This window comes from Schistocerca serialis, chromosome 1, assembly GCF_023864345.2.
Source record: "Schistocerca serialis cubense isolate TAMUIC-IGC-003099 chromosome 1, iqSchSeri2.2, whole genome shotgun sequence".
NCBI classification, from domain to species: Eukaryota; Metazoa; Arthropoda; class Insecta; order Orthoptera; family Acrididae; genus Schistocerca; species Schistocerca serialis.
Genome location: NC_064638.1, coordinates 606,874,638 through 606,891,700, shown reverse-complemented (window position 1 = coordinate 606,891,700; position 17,063 = coordinate 606,874,638). Strand labels below are relative to the sequence as shown.

The window sequence follows — 17,063 nt, the reverse complement described above, 5'->3', positions numbered from 1 at the left end:
GTCACCATCTGTCACTATCCAGCTCTGAGACACATCTCCCACTTAACCGCCTCCAAGGCAGGATCGGTATACGGCACTATGCTTCAAGACAATTGATGACAGAAGAGGGGGAAATTAATGTTCTTGCTACCATTGCAGTTGATCCACTTGTTAGCTCCCATGCAATCACATGAGGATGAAACAGGCAAATGTCCTACGCATTTTTCATCAACGTAGGTAACATCCCCATCAAATGTCTCTTCATCAAGAGCTGCATGGGAACAGTTGTGAGGATTGTGTTAACTTCTGTACATGGGCATTAATATAGGATACTCCAGATACATCATGTGTCCTGTTTAGTGATGAAGCCACTTGTGCCAATCATGGTCTGTTATACTGCTGAAACATGTATTATTTGTCTATTGACAATCCCCATTGGCTTTACCAGATGGATCATCAGCATGTATGGAGTGCAAACGCGTGCTGTGGAACACGGTTGGTCTGTTGACAATGCCATCAGCATCCATGGAGTGTAAACGTTTAGTGTGGGATGGTGAAGAATCAGCTCATAGGCCCGTATTTCACAGATGGAGCACTGAACACATGCAAGTATCGCAGCCTCCTAATAGACCATCTTCCATAAATGCTAGAAGACATTCCTCTCCTGACTGAAGGGACGTGTGGTACCAACATGATAGCTGTCCAGCACAAAGTACTACAGCATATCTTCACGAATTGTTTCCAAATTGTTGGACTGGACACTGAGGACCTGTAACTTGGCTGGCCCTTTCCCCAGAATTGATGCCTGTAGACTTTTTTTCTATAGGGAAAGCTGAAAGATGCTTTCTACAAGATGTATCAATCACACTCGATGATATGCAACGAAGTATTGTGCAGCCTGCTCGGACATCTCTGCTGAAATACTAGCAAATATGCATCAGTCATTCCATACCAGACTGGAAGCGTGCATTGCGTTTGCCGATGGTCAGTTTGAACTGATCGGAATACACATTACTAGTGTATGCACTTGTGTTTTCCTTTAGTGTGTGCTGCCACAGGTAGTGTATTAAGTTTTGGTGTGGGAACTTTTCAAAATATGGTATAATTCAAAATACAATGTCTTGTAATTGACTAGCACTAGAATCCTGCAACAAACACCACTAACATTCTAATTTGCCCTACTTTGTTTCTTAATGACAATAGGAATTGTTCCATTAAAAAAATTGTATGTTTGAACAAAAAAATACACTTTCTTAGCATTATTACAATCTGTTTATTGGCTAGCAATATGAGCCTCTGACTACGAGACCATTTTGTGAAAACCGCACATCAGTAGCGCTTTCTGTTTCTGCAATATTTGCAGTGAAAGTTTGAAAAAATAGAAATGCAGTCCCATGTCTCTTGACAGAGTGTAAGGGAATGATGTGGGAGACCCACACCACCATACTAGGCAAGGTCCTAGTGGAGATGGTTTGCCATTACCTCCCTCCAACTGTAATGCGGATAAAAAATGTAAATGTTGTGTGACTAGGGCCTCCTGTCGGGTAGACTGTTCGGCTGGGGCAAGTCTTTCAATTTGACGCCACTTTGGTGACTTGGGCATTGATGGGGATGAAATGATGATGATTAGGACAGCACAACACCCAGTCCCTGAGTGGAGAAATCTCCAACCCAGCCGGGAGTTGAACCAGGGCCCTTAGGATTGACGTTCTGTCGGGCTGACCACTCAGCTACCGGGGGCGGACTTTAATGGGGATGAATGATGATGAAGAAGAAGAAGATGACACAACACTAATCAGTCATCTCGGGGCAGGTGAAAATCCCTGACCCTGCTGGGAATCGAAGTTGGGACCCCATGCTCGAGAAGCGAGAAGGCTACCGCGAGACCACGAGCTGCGGACGAAGTAAAAGTTAGAGGACAAAAATATGTTAGCAAAGTTAAAATCTACAAAAGTGCCACTCCTCTTCAACGTTTTTTTTTATCTCACATACAACATACTAGTATTGAGACAATTAAAAGAAAAATTAACAGTTTCTCATTCAGTCATAAATCAAGAAAATGAACTGCACATTTGGGAATCATAAAATACTGTCAGCTGCTTTCTTCTCAAAGAAGTAGTAAGCTTTGCAGAAATAGTTTGGTGTATTCAGACACTGATAACTCACAAGTCTATGCACTCAGCTGGAAAAGAAATTTAATTATTTAAAAAATCTTTGACAGTAGTGAAATGGCTAGAAGGATGGAACTGCAGTGAACTAAAATTGTGCATTCAATTCATTATGGGACTGCTCCTTATTACAAAGATAGACTGAGGGAATCTGTTACTTCTTGTAATCATTTTGCTATAGGATTTGGTGAATCACTCAATAAAGTTCGTCAGGAAACTCAAATGCATGTAAATATATGATTTTGGATCAATGAAAAAATCGAAGTTTGTGCAAAATTCTTAACATATACTCTCCTTCGCCGTAAGTGGGCTTCTGATCTTCTTCTGTCATTCAAGGAAATCCTTCTTCCTTTTATATGCCTTAATAAAATTTCAAAAATCTCACTAGCTGTACCAAATGTTAATCATAAATTTTTCAGAGATCTGAAATCAAAACTGCAGACTGCTAAAGCAGTCGGTGATCCAATGTATCTTGATATGAGCAGTTGCAGTTTTCGTATCATGCATGGTGCCTTTAAACATGGAATTGAAGCCACTAATTGGAACATTGTTCAGTTTTTAAGGCCAGTTTACTGCCTGTTTAAAGACATACCAACTTATCGCCTTCAATTAACAGAGTATTCAGGATCAAATGTTTATCCTAAAAAAATCTGAGAGTCCATTGGGTAAAAAACGAAAGTGTTACTGCTCGTGCTGTTGGAATTATTTGGAATCCTTAAAAAATGGTGGAGGATTTATAGTGTGACAAAAAAGACTAGCTACAAAATTGTAAGAGGAGCTCTTTCAGATCCTTTTCTGCCAGTGAAATTGGCATTCTTTCAGTCATTAGCAAGAATCATAACCATTCCTACAAGAATATCAAACTAATAATCCTGTGGCACTATTTCCGAATAACTCATTAGTGACTCATATTCAAAATATAATGTGAAGGTATATCAAAGCAGTTGTATTGGAGTTTGCTGATTTCTTATCAAGTATACACTTGATTGATAAAAGCAATTTGCTTCTGTACAGTCAAATACACTTCAGATTTGTTGTTAAAAAGCTATCAAAGAATTAATAAAATAACAAAAAAGTCACCAATCTTATGACCTTAAAATTTAGAAAAGATGCCGAACTGATTTCATAATACCCTTACTTTGTATGATTACTGAAGCAGTCTCTTGTTTTGAGCCAGGTCTTGTACATTTTCCTAAAGTCATAAGTGAGAGACTGAAAAGTCCACTCACTATTTTGAATGTAGATAATTGGGGATCAGTGTTATTGCAGCTGATGAATTTATTCAAGATTTCATTGATTTATGCTCTCAGACTTCAGCTAGATGATTCTTAGAATGAATTAATTGTTGTGCACACAAGTCCACAATCATTAGTGAAACTGTTAAAGATAGTTATTATTTTATCTCTTGGCAATCCTAATATTGGTCTTTCCTTCTCATCCCATTTGGTAAGTCTACTTTGAACTCTGGGTTCCATGCAATGTTTCTGAATGCTACCTCTTTTTCGTAAACCCCGCCAGTCCTTATCCTTCATCGCTCTTCCTTCTGCTTCAACCTTTCTGCCAGAAGAAAGAGCCACTGGGTCCAAAAGCTTGCAGATCTCCCACTGCCAATTGGTGAGTAGATTTTTTATCTATGCAATTGCATTATATTTTCAGAAATTGATTATTTTCATTGATATATTAGCTTGTGTAGCCATCGTTCCTTCTTATGTATCCCTACTGTCAGTCTTTGTTGTCATCTGTCTTGTTCAAACTGTCATCTCTTTTCTACCTTATGTGTCAGTCCACTCATTTATTTATCTGTACCACCTAGATTAACCAACATTTTGCCTCTTCTGACCACCAGCGCCCTGTTCTTGCCCAAACTTGAGTCATTCATTTTTGAAGTAAATTACTGATTTGGGTGGCTGGTCACATTTTCAGTGCTTGCTACACTGAGACACCGATACACTGCAGTGAGAGATAATGCCGATTGAATTTAAATAACTAGTTTTATTAATAATATCCATCTTTTTTGTTACTTTTCTTTGTTGTGAGTTGAAGGCTCATTATCCATTTCCTTTCTTTGGTTTAATTTTTTATGATCGTTTAGAGATGATTGGGTTGCTTCAAATGAAATCATGTAAGCACTGGTGGACTTTCTGGTTAATAACACATATATTTTCAGTCATTTCACTTTACAATACAATTCAGTATAACGCACACAACTTGTACTCCATCCTCACACTTTTAACACGTACAACCTACTACACAAAAAACAAAGATTTACCTCTAACAACATGTAGCAAAGAAATTATCATATATCGATCTATTTATGCAGAATCATATTATGGGACATACATTTCATAATAAAATATAACTAATTGTTTATCTTTTTTGAGAAGTCCATAATGTTGTTGTAATTACATTAAGTGTGTAGAAATGTTGCATTTAAACATTTTCGCTTAGCTAGGTAGTAGTGGGTATTTGATTTTTATGTTTCCAATATGGTATCAGTCGTTTCATATGATACAAGATCTATTAGTACATTTATCTCACCATAACCAGTTTTATTACACTCTGCATCTTTTCTAGTACTGATTTACGTGCACATGGATGAGTCCATTGTTATTTACAAATTTGCATATAACAATTCCATTGTTATTTACAAATTTGCATATAATGATTTATTTATGATTCACTACTCTGCAGGACCTTCTCCCGATTCTCTCTCACCAATTTATTTGCAAATTTGACAGCTGTTTTCTTTCCCACTCTCCATTTACCTTGCTTACATGGAATTCTTTCATGTTTTTGGCCTTAGTTTTTTTTCCAAACCACTCTGATCGACTTTTACTCGTTTCCTACATTACTTTATTTGCCAGACACAATAGATTGTATTTTCTCCAATGAATTCCTCTTTCTTTTTGCCAGATTTTAAAATTTTGTCTGTTTTCACAACTTTCATTAACAATTTTTTTCTTTTCCAATCATTTATTCATATCCTATAGGCCACTTTTCTGATGAGAAATTCTCGCCCACTCGTTACCTCTTGTTAACCGTTGTAAATTCTCATGATTTCTTGTATGAATTTTTCTGACTTTCCTAGTCATTTTCCCTGTTTTTTTTTTCAGTTTTTCTATCTTTTTCCACCTTCTAATTCTCTTTTTTGCCACTCCCATAGTCCCTAACATTCCAAACCCTCCTCCGTTGCCGTGATGAATTCTGTCACATATTACATCGATTCCTTTCAAAAACATGCTTTTGCACTGTCGAAACTAAAGTCCTGCATTCTGTTTCTTGAAACTTGCTTTTCCCTTGGAGTTACTCCCAAAGGCCTAACATTGAAAGGTGCTGTTTCTGGATGTAATCCTGCTCTACACCAGCCGGTTTTACAGTTTCAAATACAACAACCTTTTCCACTTCCCTGCTAATATATGATGTATTTGCCTCATCTGCCAATTTCCACTCCACCAGAACTCTCTCCTTCTACAAAATCCTGCAGTTATCTGTCCCTCTTGTTTCCCTGAATGGTATCATCCAACAAGCCAACTTCAAACTGCAACAGCATGCCAAACTTTACCTCAGGAAGCTATCACACTGTCTTGTAAACTACCCCAACAGTGGTGTTTCCCTTCCAGCCCCTCTGCAGCTCTCTAAACAGCCACACCACCAACCTTCGCTCCCCTACAAACCGAGCTTGGCACACCTCCTTAACGTCCCCCAGCTTTCACCACCGCATCTCAGACCAATAACAACTCAATCACAAGGATCAGTCACAACAGTACAATGTTCTCAACCTCTCTTCTAAAGCACTCCCCTCCTGATTTATATGTGTTATCCAACGGTCTCACTATCAGCCCTAAACCTGCATTTAATCATGGTGCTTTGGTGAAGGACCTACTTTCCTTCACATGTAATGTCAACTGAAAATATCTCTCTGCAACCTAGTCCCAAAAACTTTCCTACATCAAACCTGACACTGAACCCAGGTCTTTCCCTCTCATCCCATCTGGTAATTCTCCTCTGACTGGGGGCTCTGGGCAACTTTTCTGAACTCTGCCTTTTTTTCTAAACCTCGCCAGTACTTTTCTTTCACGCCTTCAGTGCTTCTGCCAGAAGAAGGAGCCACTGGCTCCAGAAGCTTGCAACTGTAATAGCTTTTATGTGTGTTTCTCGTGTCACCACTTGCCGAGTAGATTTTTAATCCATCCAATTACATTGTATTTTCAAAAATTCATTATTTTCCCTAATATTGAAAGAGGTTTTCCAGTCAATTCTGAAAGGTTTGTTGAGAACTTGAAAAATTAAATTTTAATTGTTCACTGATTAATATATGACTATATCCTAAATGAAACAAATGGAGATGTTTCAACTCTTAATGTTTAAAAATCTTTAGTTCAGCGTCATTGGAAATCGCTTTGAAAATTGTCGGAAGAAATTGAACATCAGAAAAAAGAAGCTACAATAACTGATTCCAAAAGAAAATGTATTGCAAATAAAAAGATTTGGTGTCAAGAAAAGCTAAACTTATAGATGAGTCAGTACTATTGATGAGCATGTAAAAATCTTCTATAATTTGATCTATCAAATATTAGAATTTTAATTTGTGTACTAGTTCATACAACAAGTTATTAGCTTATTTTTGTGTTACTCATTTTAAATTTATTCATTTTATAGGACTGTCAAATTACCTATAAAATACCAACTACAGAAATTTACTAAAAAGAATAAAATAAAAACTAACTATTTAAATGAACATAAAACATGTCATCTTAATTTTGGTGAGTTTTGTACCAGATTTAATTACCAACAGAAAACAATCACACATTTAATTGTGTAATGAAAATAAAATTTGAAAATCGTGGAAAATATTACTGGAAAACCTAGAAGTATCAGTGAATTTTTGAATCATTCCTTTGTGTCCATCCTGTCTGATTTCTCCCCTTTTGATCACACTTTCCCTCCATATTGTGCTACCCATCACATACTTCTAGCAATTTATCCCTACTGCTTGCTGTATATACTCTGCCATTCTCCTAATGCATACACACACTTTACACTTTTAAAAATTTACAGACATGGAAGTAATCTATTATTGTATGTGAGACATACAGAAAATAAAATTGAATGAAATTGTACACCATGCGAATAGCAGATTCCTGGAACTAATGAATTTGAAGAATGTTGTATGGTAGGCTTTGTTGTCAATTTGAGAAGTTCATATAGAAATTGAAAGTGTTGAAATGTATGTGCTGCATAAAGTACCAAAATTGGTGTTAGTATTTGAAACTAGGCAATAAATCTGTGAAACAATCAAAAATCTAGGATGGCCTGTAACAATATTATGAAACAAACACAACTCACTCACACATGTCCACAGTCTGAGGCAGCTGAAGCCACACTACGAGTAGTAGCAGCATTGCGTGATAGGAGAGGCAACTGGATGGAGGTAAGGAGGAGGCTGGGGCAGGCAGGGGGACAAATAGCAGGGTAGGTATGGGGGATGGTTAAGAGCTGCTAGGCAGCTTGCATGGACGAGGTGGAGAGAGGGTAGGGCAGCTAGGTGCAGTTGGGAGGTTAAACGGAAGGTGGGGGAAAAGTGGGAGGGTGTGGGGGTGGGGTTAGTTGAAAAGGAGAGAAGTAAAGAGATTCAGTGGATTGATGGAATAGAGGGCTGTGTAGTGCTGGAAAGGGAACAGATGATGGGACTACATGGGTGAGGACAATGACTTATGAAAGTTGAGGCCAGGAGGGTTACAGGACAGCTGACACACACATCCACGCATGCACGCATGCACACACATACGCAAATGCAACTCACGCACACATGACCACAGTCTGTGGCAGCTGAAGCCACACTACGAGTAGTAGCAGCAGTAAATATACAAAACCATTAGTATCCCTTGCTGTATTTCATTTTAAGGTAGAACATGGTACAGAAGAATTAAATGTTCATCAGTTACTCCTGTGCCATCAATAAACACTTTAGACATAATCTGTGGTTCTTATTCTGCGACAGTGAAGAAAAATCTCAGTGTATTATAGTTTAATATTTGTAGTATGTTTCTGAATGGAACAATGCATACAAATGTGGTGAAATCTATATGGACCCAAAATGAACTGAAAGAAAATTTGAAAGAGAACACTATGTTTGGTGAGAGTTGTCTATCACATCTTAGTGCTGTAAATGTAAAAACAAAAATTCAAAAATAATAGCATAATTTTTTATGTAAAAATGATATTGTTGTAATATTTGTCTGTTTTTTTCCTTTATCCACTTCTAGTAAAGACACTCTTGTGAAAGGAAATAGATGTCTTGTGCAATATTTTGAAAGATAGCAAGGAGAAAAATATTATTTTGTAGTATGGAAAACGTGACTTAAAATTTTTAAATGGTTTCACTCCATTTGCATCTGCCAACTTTTTGTTTATTTGTTGCACTATCATACAGTTCTGTCCTTCGACCTTTCCCAACACTGATGTTGGTCATCAAGATGGTAATGTCAACAAATAAGTGTAGAACGGTAAATCCCAATTCTTTAAAGAACTGAACTCCCATTTATAAAACAGCTTTAGAGTTCTGATTACTTTAGGAGAGAGTTAGTGTGTTAGTTATTTGACATTAAGCATATAAGAATAAGAAGTTTAGAAAAGAGTTGGGTACTTGGTGCTCTGTTTTAATCAGAAACTAGTTTTTTACATATCTCAATATTTGACATTGTATCTCTTGGACTTTGCAGGTACTTTGAGTGGTATATGTGGATACTGTCTCCAAATTGTGTTGCAAATAAAGTCAACAGTAAGGAAGTAATTAATTACAATATCATTTCTAATGCTCAAGTTTTACTGCATGAACAGCAAAAATGTAATAAGTGACAAAATTTTTTCCTCTCATCATCTTGTGTGTCCATGTAGGGTGGGCGGGGGGAGGGGGGGGGGGTGGGGGGCTGTCAATGAGGAAAACGGTTCGTAGAGGTCTGAAAGTATGTATAAAGTTTGTTGCAAGTCAGTAAGTCCCTCATTCTCAAATAGTGAATCTATATAGTCTGGGTATCTGCACGTGATGAGTTATGCTGCCTCAAGACATGTACACAGTTTCTAATTGTAATACTCAGCTTATTGTTTTAAAGCTGTAACATAAGATTATACTTCTTAATGAGTATATTATGAAAGTATATTTAAATTTCATCACTCATGTGAAAAACTGAAAGTAAAACTTTTGTTTCCCTTGGAAGCTGTTAGCGAGGCAACCTAGAACTGGAATTGTGAACTAGGAACTGGGATAGCCTTTTATTAATATAGATATTTGAAATTGACCGAAGGCCGAAATTGTGCAGTATTACAGAAAATAAATGAAAAACAGACAGTTGCAGGCAAAATGGAATCATTTAAAATTTTTATTGGAACCATGGACCCACATTCAAAGAAAATCATGACAATTGAAGTTAATGTACTCCAGCACTCTATTTCTCCAATTGGATCCCATTGATGTATATTACTTTGAAATGCATATAGATATAGTGGAACACATAGGTATAGTGGAAGTACTAAGAATGCCATAGTAATAGCAAAGGGCACTGCTGATTGAGTCAACAACAAGTAAATAAATTAATTTGGGAATAGTGCATCAAATTCATGAGAACTGCAGTTCATATCTACCATATAACTGAATTATATCTAAAAACAAAGATGATGTAACTTACCAAACAAAAGTGTTGGTATGTTGATAGAGACACTAATAAACACAAACACACACACAAAATTCAAGCTTTTGCAACCCACGGTTGCTTCATCAGGAAAGGGGGAAGGAGAGGGAAAGACAAAAGGATGTGGGTTTTAAGGGAGAGGGTAAGGAGTCATTCCAATCCCGGGAGCAGAAAGACTTACCTTAGGGGGGGAAAAGGGACAGGTACACACACACACACACACACACACACACACACACACACACACACACACACACACACACACACACACATATATCCATCCACACATATACCGACACAAGCAGACATGTGTAAAGGTCCAACTGAATTAATTTGACAATTCTCTTACAGCAAAATTTAGCTCCATGGGACACTCCATATTTTACCCAGAAAGTGAAACGTGATTGGCTCCAGGTTGGAAGCTCAGAATTTTCACCATATCTTTCCCTTGGAGCATGTATGGAGGGTCTGAATACATTGACGAATAGTCTTTATAACATTAGCTTAGTGAATGATGAAGTACGTCCAGGAGAAGTTTGGTCTCCTGATGTCTACAAGCTTGCAGGTAAAGTAATGCCAATAAATTGTAGTCTTGTGTGTGTTATTAGAACAACTGAGGCAATAAAAATATAATAACAGAAAGCTCTAGTTGAAGTGTAAATAATTGGAGTAAAGGTAACAACTCACTCAGTAGATGAGGCCCTAAATTGTGGATAGACATAAACAAGTCTGAGAACTTTACTAGCTTTTGAACAGACCCTGTGTGTGTGTGACTCAGTACTTCAAACAGTTGGTGAGTTGATACCTGCCCTTAAGCTATTTAGTACCACTGATGTCATTATAGTTCTTAATTGAGATTTCTTTCTGTAAAACATATGTAATTACAAATGCTGAAAAACTCTCGATGGAATACGAACAATGGAAGAAGTTAAGATGATAACTCACCAAATAGTAGAGGTGCTGAACTGTTGATAGCTACATAAACAAGAATTTTACACATTCTTTGGCTTTTCTATATCGATTTGAGTGACACTAGAGTATTATCTTTACCCCTTCTTGCACCTGAAGAACTTTACTTGAATTTGTGAGTATTTTGTTTTATTTTCAGTACAAAGAAGGGATATTGTCTATATTTTCTCAAATTTAATGATAAGTCTTTTACATTACGGCACTTTTATGTACACCAGAAAATGTTTTCGGCAGAGTTACATTGACTGCCCTTACAGGTATAAAACTTACACGTGTTTTTTTTTATTTGTTTCATAGTGGTACACAAAGATGAAGGACTTCTGGGCCATATATATTGTGACTTTTATGAAAGACCAGGAAAACCAAATCAGGACTGCCATTTCACTATTCGAGGTGGAAAGGAGTTACCTGATGGATCTTACCAGGTAAATATAGATACCTGTGGCTAAGAACAGTTTAATGTAGACATTTGGTTACTTCATATTTCATACTGAAGATAACATGAGTGAGTAATTAATTGTTGTTATGTATCTAATGCTGTGCTCACCTCTGCTTACCTTATATATTGAGTCACTCTCATCTTGTAATCAGATGTTGGTAATCATATTTTGATGTGTCCAGCTATGCTGGCAATCTCAATATGGAACTGATAGATGTATTAGTTAAGCAAATGTGCCATTCCATGAATTCCGAGTAATGCTCAGTAGGTTTAGTTTGTTAGCCAATTTGTGAACAGTGCATGCTGCTTCAGCTCTGTGTTGTGGCCCATCATGATCTTGTCCAGCAGAAAAGAAAACATTGCTGACTGCAGGGTATCGGGATAAAATGTGTGTCACTCGCAGTATGTGAATTCACCTAGCTATCATCGTTACAGTGGGAACTTGTTGCACTTGCAAAAACATGGAATTGAAGTATTAAATTTTACAAAATGGGAGCATTAAAGTTGAATTAAATTGTTTGTGTTAGTTATAATCATAATTTGTAAGAATTGAATACTACAAATATTATAAACACAAGTCTCCTTTGATGGCTGATCACAGGTTAGGCAGCTGCACACACACGTGCCGATGATTGGTGCTGCCACTGGCGTAGTTTGCCCAGCTTCAGATACTAATTTTTCGGAGTTGCCGCAAGTTCTGGAAATCGGGGAAATCAAGGAATATCAGGGAATTTCAAACATGTCAGGAAATTTCAGGGAAATTTGAAAAAAAAATGAAAAAACACTGGGAAAATCTCATTTTTGTCTCAGTAGATGAAATGATTTGTTTATGAGATGTCATGCAGTGTCACTTGCTGGGCACTGCTTCCCTACCTCCTCATTCTTACTGTTTCTCCCCTTCCTACCAATCCTCTCAGCTTGCAGTCAGTGCTGCCACCACTTCTTGCCGCTAGCCTAGCAGCTGCCAAAGAGAGGCAGGGAGGCATGAGGAGTGGTTTGTTTGAATCCAGTTCTCAGAGTGTGTTGATGCAGCAGCCAGAGACAGTGGTCAAATATTCAGGAGTTGTGTCTGGGAGATTGTGTGATTGTGTATGTGCTCTCATTTTCTTATAAAGGTTATAGCCAAAAATTTACTTGTGAGATTGTGGTATCTTTTCTACATGCCTGTTTGTGGCTCAACGGTCATCTTTATGGTGAATTGCTACCTATCCTCATTAGTGTTGATTCCCAGAGTATTTGCACAAGTGATCTGTTGCATGGATTGATCACTGCAGTCTCATTTCATCAACATCGTTTTCTGTGACACGTGAATAGCTAGCCACAAGAGTAGACTTCACAATAGGCCAAAACTGCAGTTTGTCTATGGACAAGAACACGCTTTTTGTAGAACATAATCGGAACACAAAAGTACAAATATAAAAATTTGTTATATTCATTGGGGTTGAGAACCAGAACATCTTCAGTATGCACAATGCATAAAAATCAAAGAAATAGTGTATTTGGGTGAATGAATAAAGCAGTACATACTGCATTATGAAAGTGAAGTGAGAAGCTGCAAGGTAAAAAGAAATATAAACTGCACCAATCATGGAGGCATGCTGGTTGCAGCAAGGTAATAGCCTGTTATACTTTTAATGTAGTGTATAAGAACCTTTGTTTCATTATAATATTATGCAGACAATAAATAGTATGCTAAGAATGTTTTTCTATTATGCTACTGTATCCTTCTGCAAACAGCAGTGTGAAAATTATAGTGCTGATAGGCAGGCAGAAGATCACAATTGTGTACATTTTTCAGTGAAGGTTGAAAAAGTGTATATTTGTAGTAATCTACAGGGAGTGTACGACATGTTGCGAGGAGAATTGCAGGCAAGTTTGTCACATTTTGTAAGAGTACCAGTTATTATCACATGTTGAATTACAGGTGGATAGCAATGATTTCCATATATTTAATGACAGATGAAAGAGCCAATCATTGTAACAAACGTATATTTAGCTGCTCCGTGACTCGTGCAGTATGAAAGTTGTGTTGTGTGTGTGTGTGTGTGTGTGTGTGTGTGTGTGTGTGTGTGTGTGTTTTGACTGTTGTTGTGGTCTTCAGTCCTGAGACTGGTTTGATGCAGTTCTCCATGCTACTCTATCCTGTGCAAGCTTCTTCATCTCCCAGTACTTACTGCAACCTACATCCTTCTGAATCTGCTTAGTGTATTGATCTCTTGGTTTCCCTCTACGATTTTTACCCTCCACGCTGCCCTCCAATGCTAAATTTGTGATCCCTTGATGCCTCAAAACATGTCCCACCAACCGATCCCTTCTTCTAGTCAAGTTGTGCCACAAACTTCTCTTCTCCCCAATCCTATTCAATACCTCCTCATTAGTTACGTGATCTACCCACCTTATCTTCAGCATTCTTCTGTAGCACCACATTTCGAAAGCTTCTATTCTCTTCTTGTCCAAACTGGTTATCGTCCATGTTTCACTTCCATACATGGCTACACTCCATACAAATACTTTCAGAAACGACTTCCCGACACTTAAATCTATACTCGATGTTAACAAATTTCTCTTCTTCAGAAACGATTTCCTTGCCATTGCCAGTCTACATTTTATATCCTCTCTACTTTGACCATCATCAGTTATTTTACTCCCTAAATAGCAAAACTCCTTTGCTACTTTAAGTGTCTCATTTCCTAATCTAATCCCCTCAGCATCACCCGATTTAATTTGACTACATTCCATTATCCTCGTTTTGCTTTTGTTGATGTTCATCTTATATCCTCCTTTCAAGACACTGTCCATTCTGTTCAACTGCTCTTCCAAGTCCTTTGCTGTCTCTGACAGAATTACCATGTCATCGGCAAACCTCAAAGTTTTTATTTCTTCTCCATGGATTTTAATACCTACTCCGAATTTTTCTTTTGTTTCCTTCACTGCTTGCTCAATATACAGATTGAATAACATCGGGGAGAGGCTACAACCCTGTCTCACTCCTTTCCCAACCACTGCTTCCCTTTCATGCCCCTCGACTCTTATAACTGCCATCTGGTTTCTGTACAAATTGTAAATAGCCTTTTGCTCCCTGTATTTTACCCCTGCCACCTTCAGAATTTGAAAGAGAGTGTTCCAGTTAACGTTGTCAAAAGCTTTCTCTAAGTCTACAAATGCTAGAAACGTAGGTTTGCCTTTTCTTAATCTTTCTTCTAATATAAGTCGTAAGGTTAGGTGTAAAGCACCACTTACTGTAGAAAATTCATTAAATAATTGAAGTTTGGGGGTGTAATTGTAATATCTCCTTCAGAGATATATATTTATAAGTCATTGTTTGTGTTTTTATTATTTCTCCCAACTAAATTTGTCACCTTAAGGGATACGTTTATGTTATTGTTAGTGGGATGTACTTGACTCTTCACATAATTGGACTGTTTTCTTTAACTATATCCTTTTATTACACCCCAGCGATATTAATTACTATTATTTATCTTCATCATAGCATTTTAATCTACTGTGTGTCCCACATAAAGCAGGTACGCTGCACACCCGAGATTCAAGTAACAATGAATTAACTAAAAAGAGTAGATAATACTAATGTTAAAAAGACATGTAGCTACCATTTTGTAACAGATGTTAAAAGTGGCGGCCATTGTCATCCAGGTTTCAATGACTTCGTATGATGTCATTACCAGCAACACGCTGTAATTCTGTATGTTTGATGTTGATGTTTGTTGATGTTTGATGTTGTTTGCTTCTCTAGTAATGTTCCACTTAAGACAGTCTATTGTAAGTGGATTGCCAGCATACACTCTGCTTTTTAGAGTGCCTCGTAAATAAAAATCACACAATGTTAAATCGGGATTTTGGAGCCCAGAGACGTGTACTGATAAGTCTGCCTTCAGAGAACACATTGGTGATGTGGATCATATATAGGTTGGATGTATGAGGACTTGCTTCATCTCGTTGGAATACTGCATTGGCACTGTTTAAGGTTTAATGGAAAAATATGGGCCAATAATGTGAATGCCAGACAACTGAATGGAGAGGTTCTTCATGCAGAATATGTGGGTTGTCCTACAGTCAGTAGCTGCACTTCTTAGAATTTACATAACAGGCCACATCTGACACAATGTAAAGCAAGGGGTCCAAGTAATCACAAGCAATTGATGTTAACAGCCAGTTAGAATAATGAACTTTTTTTTTCCAGCAAATTTCAACTCTGGAACGCACTCACAAGACAGGCTTTTAATTTCATATCTTTTAGTATACGATGACATGATGTATGAGATACGCCAGCCTGCTGCAGTAACCTTCTCACTGACTTGTGAGGACTTTTCGTAATGTTTGTGCGAATTCTGTCTGTAGTTCCAAGGGTACTCACTGTCAGTCGCCTATGCCTCTGCACTTTCTGGACAGTTCCTATGGCCCTCCATTCCTTGTACAAATCTTGAATAATGCAGGTTGTGGGGAGTTTCCTACAGGATACTTCAGTTGAAATATTTCTTTACATTTTTCAATGGAGCCTGTCTGTATGTAAAACTTCACAATATCTGTCCCATGAGGTACTCTGTATCTGTTCATCAATAAAATGTCCAACAATAATCCTCTAAGTACCATAAGTGTACTAAAACTTAGCACTGTATGTTTCCCCAAATGCTTTGTATGTGCTTTAGCACATTAACCTGCCTTACCCACAGTGCTGTAGATGTGCCGTTGCTCAGATACCTGTGTACTGTGGATGTATTAACACTCGCAGATGTATTTTTGTTCTGACCTTCAAGTAGTTGTTTAAAATTCAGGTTGTGTTGTTGAAGTATTTGGTATGAAACACACTGGAAGATTAAGACTGTTTGCTGGACTGCGACTAAAACTTGGGACCTTTTCCTTTTGTGAGCAAGTGATCTACTGAACGATCTACCCAAGCACGATTCATGACCCACCCTCACAGCTTTACTTTTGCCAGTACCTTGTCTACTACCTTACAAACTTCACAAAGTTCTCCTGTGAAACTTGCAAAACTAGCACTCCTAGAAGAAAGGATATTGCGGAGACATGACTTGGCCACAACTTGCGGATGACCCCAGAATGAATTAAGCTGTCAGGATAGGTTGTGAGTCATGCTTGGGCACCCAGTGAGTAGAGCACTTGCTCATGAAGGTCCCATGTTTGAATCTCAGCCTGGTACACTGTTTTAATCTGCCAAGAAGTTTCTTACCAGTGCACACAGTGCTGCAGAATTAAAATGTCATTCTGAACATTTGCTAGTCTGAACCATGACTGACATTACTTGAATAGTTGTACTGTCTCATAATAACTGAACTTGATGTTACAAGCAATTACAGCTGTCCATGTGCCATCAGTTGTACTTCAGATGTTTGATAAGCTATTAAATAGGGTGAGAGAATGTGTGTCATTGTGACTTGTTTTACATGTTGAATACATTACAGATAATTAATATGCTCACTTTGCTACAGTCTAAGGAACAAATAGTCACTAAACTCTACCAAACAGGTCTTTTTCAGCAAAGTGAAAAATTGTTGTTACTGTTTGCAATAATTGCTGGTGTGATAGAACTCTAATGCTCTTGATTAACTCCTTTATTGTGCAGTATGGAAGACATTACTTAAACACTGACACAATCAAAATAATAGCCCGACTGTGACAAGCAAGGTCATCAAATGATCAACTTTAACAAGTCCACAAGGAAGATTCATCTATGCCCGTAATACAAAACTGAGAATCGTCATTGAAATCTTTGTGCACATATTCAAGAAAGAAACCAAAATCAGTCCAATAATGAAAGCCAGTCTGACATATGATATGACACAA

The 17,063-nt window shown here is 37.6% G+C and overlaps 1 protein-coding gene across 4 annotated transcripts in view; it reads left to right on the top strand.

Annotated features, from left to right (window-relative positions):
* LOC126477410 (mitochondrial intermediate peptidase) overlaps positions 1-17,063 on the top strand; it is a 130,835-nt gene that overhangs the window by 90,100 nt on the left and 23,672 nt on the right. For all 4 annotated transcript variants that reach the window (XM_050103613.1, XM_050103614.1, XM_050103615.1 and 1 more), the window contains exons 7-8: positions 10,187-10,400; positions 11,102-11,229. In XM_050103613.1, the coding sequence (XP_049959570.1) occupies positions 10,187-10,400; positions 11,102-11,229 (342 nt within the window). The remainder of the gene's footprint in view (positions 1-10,186; positions 10,401-11,101; positions 11,230-17,063) is intronic.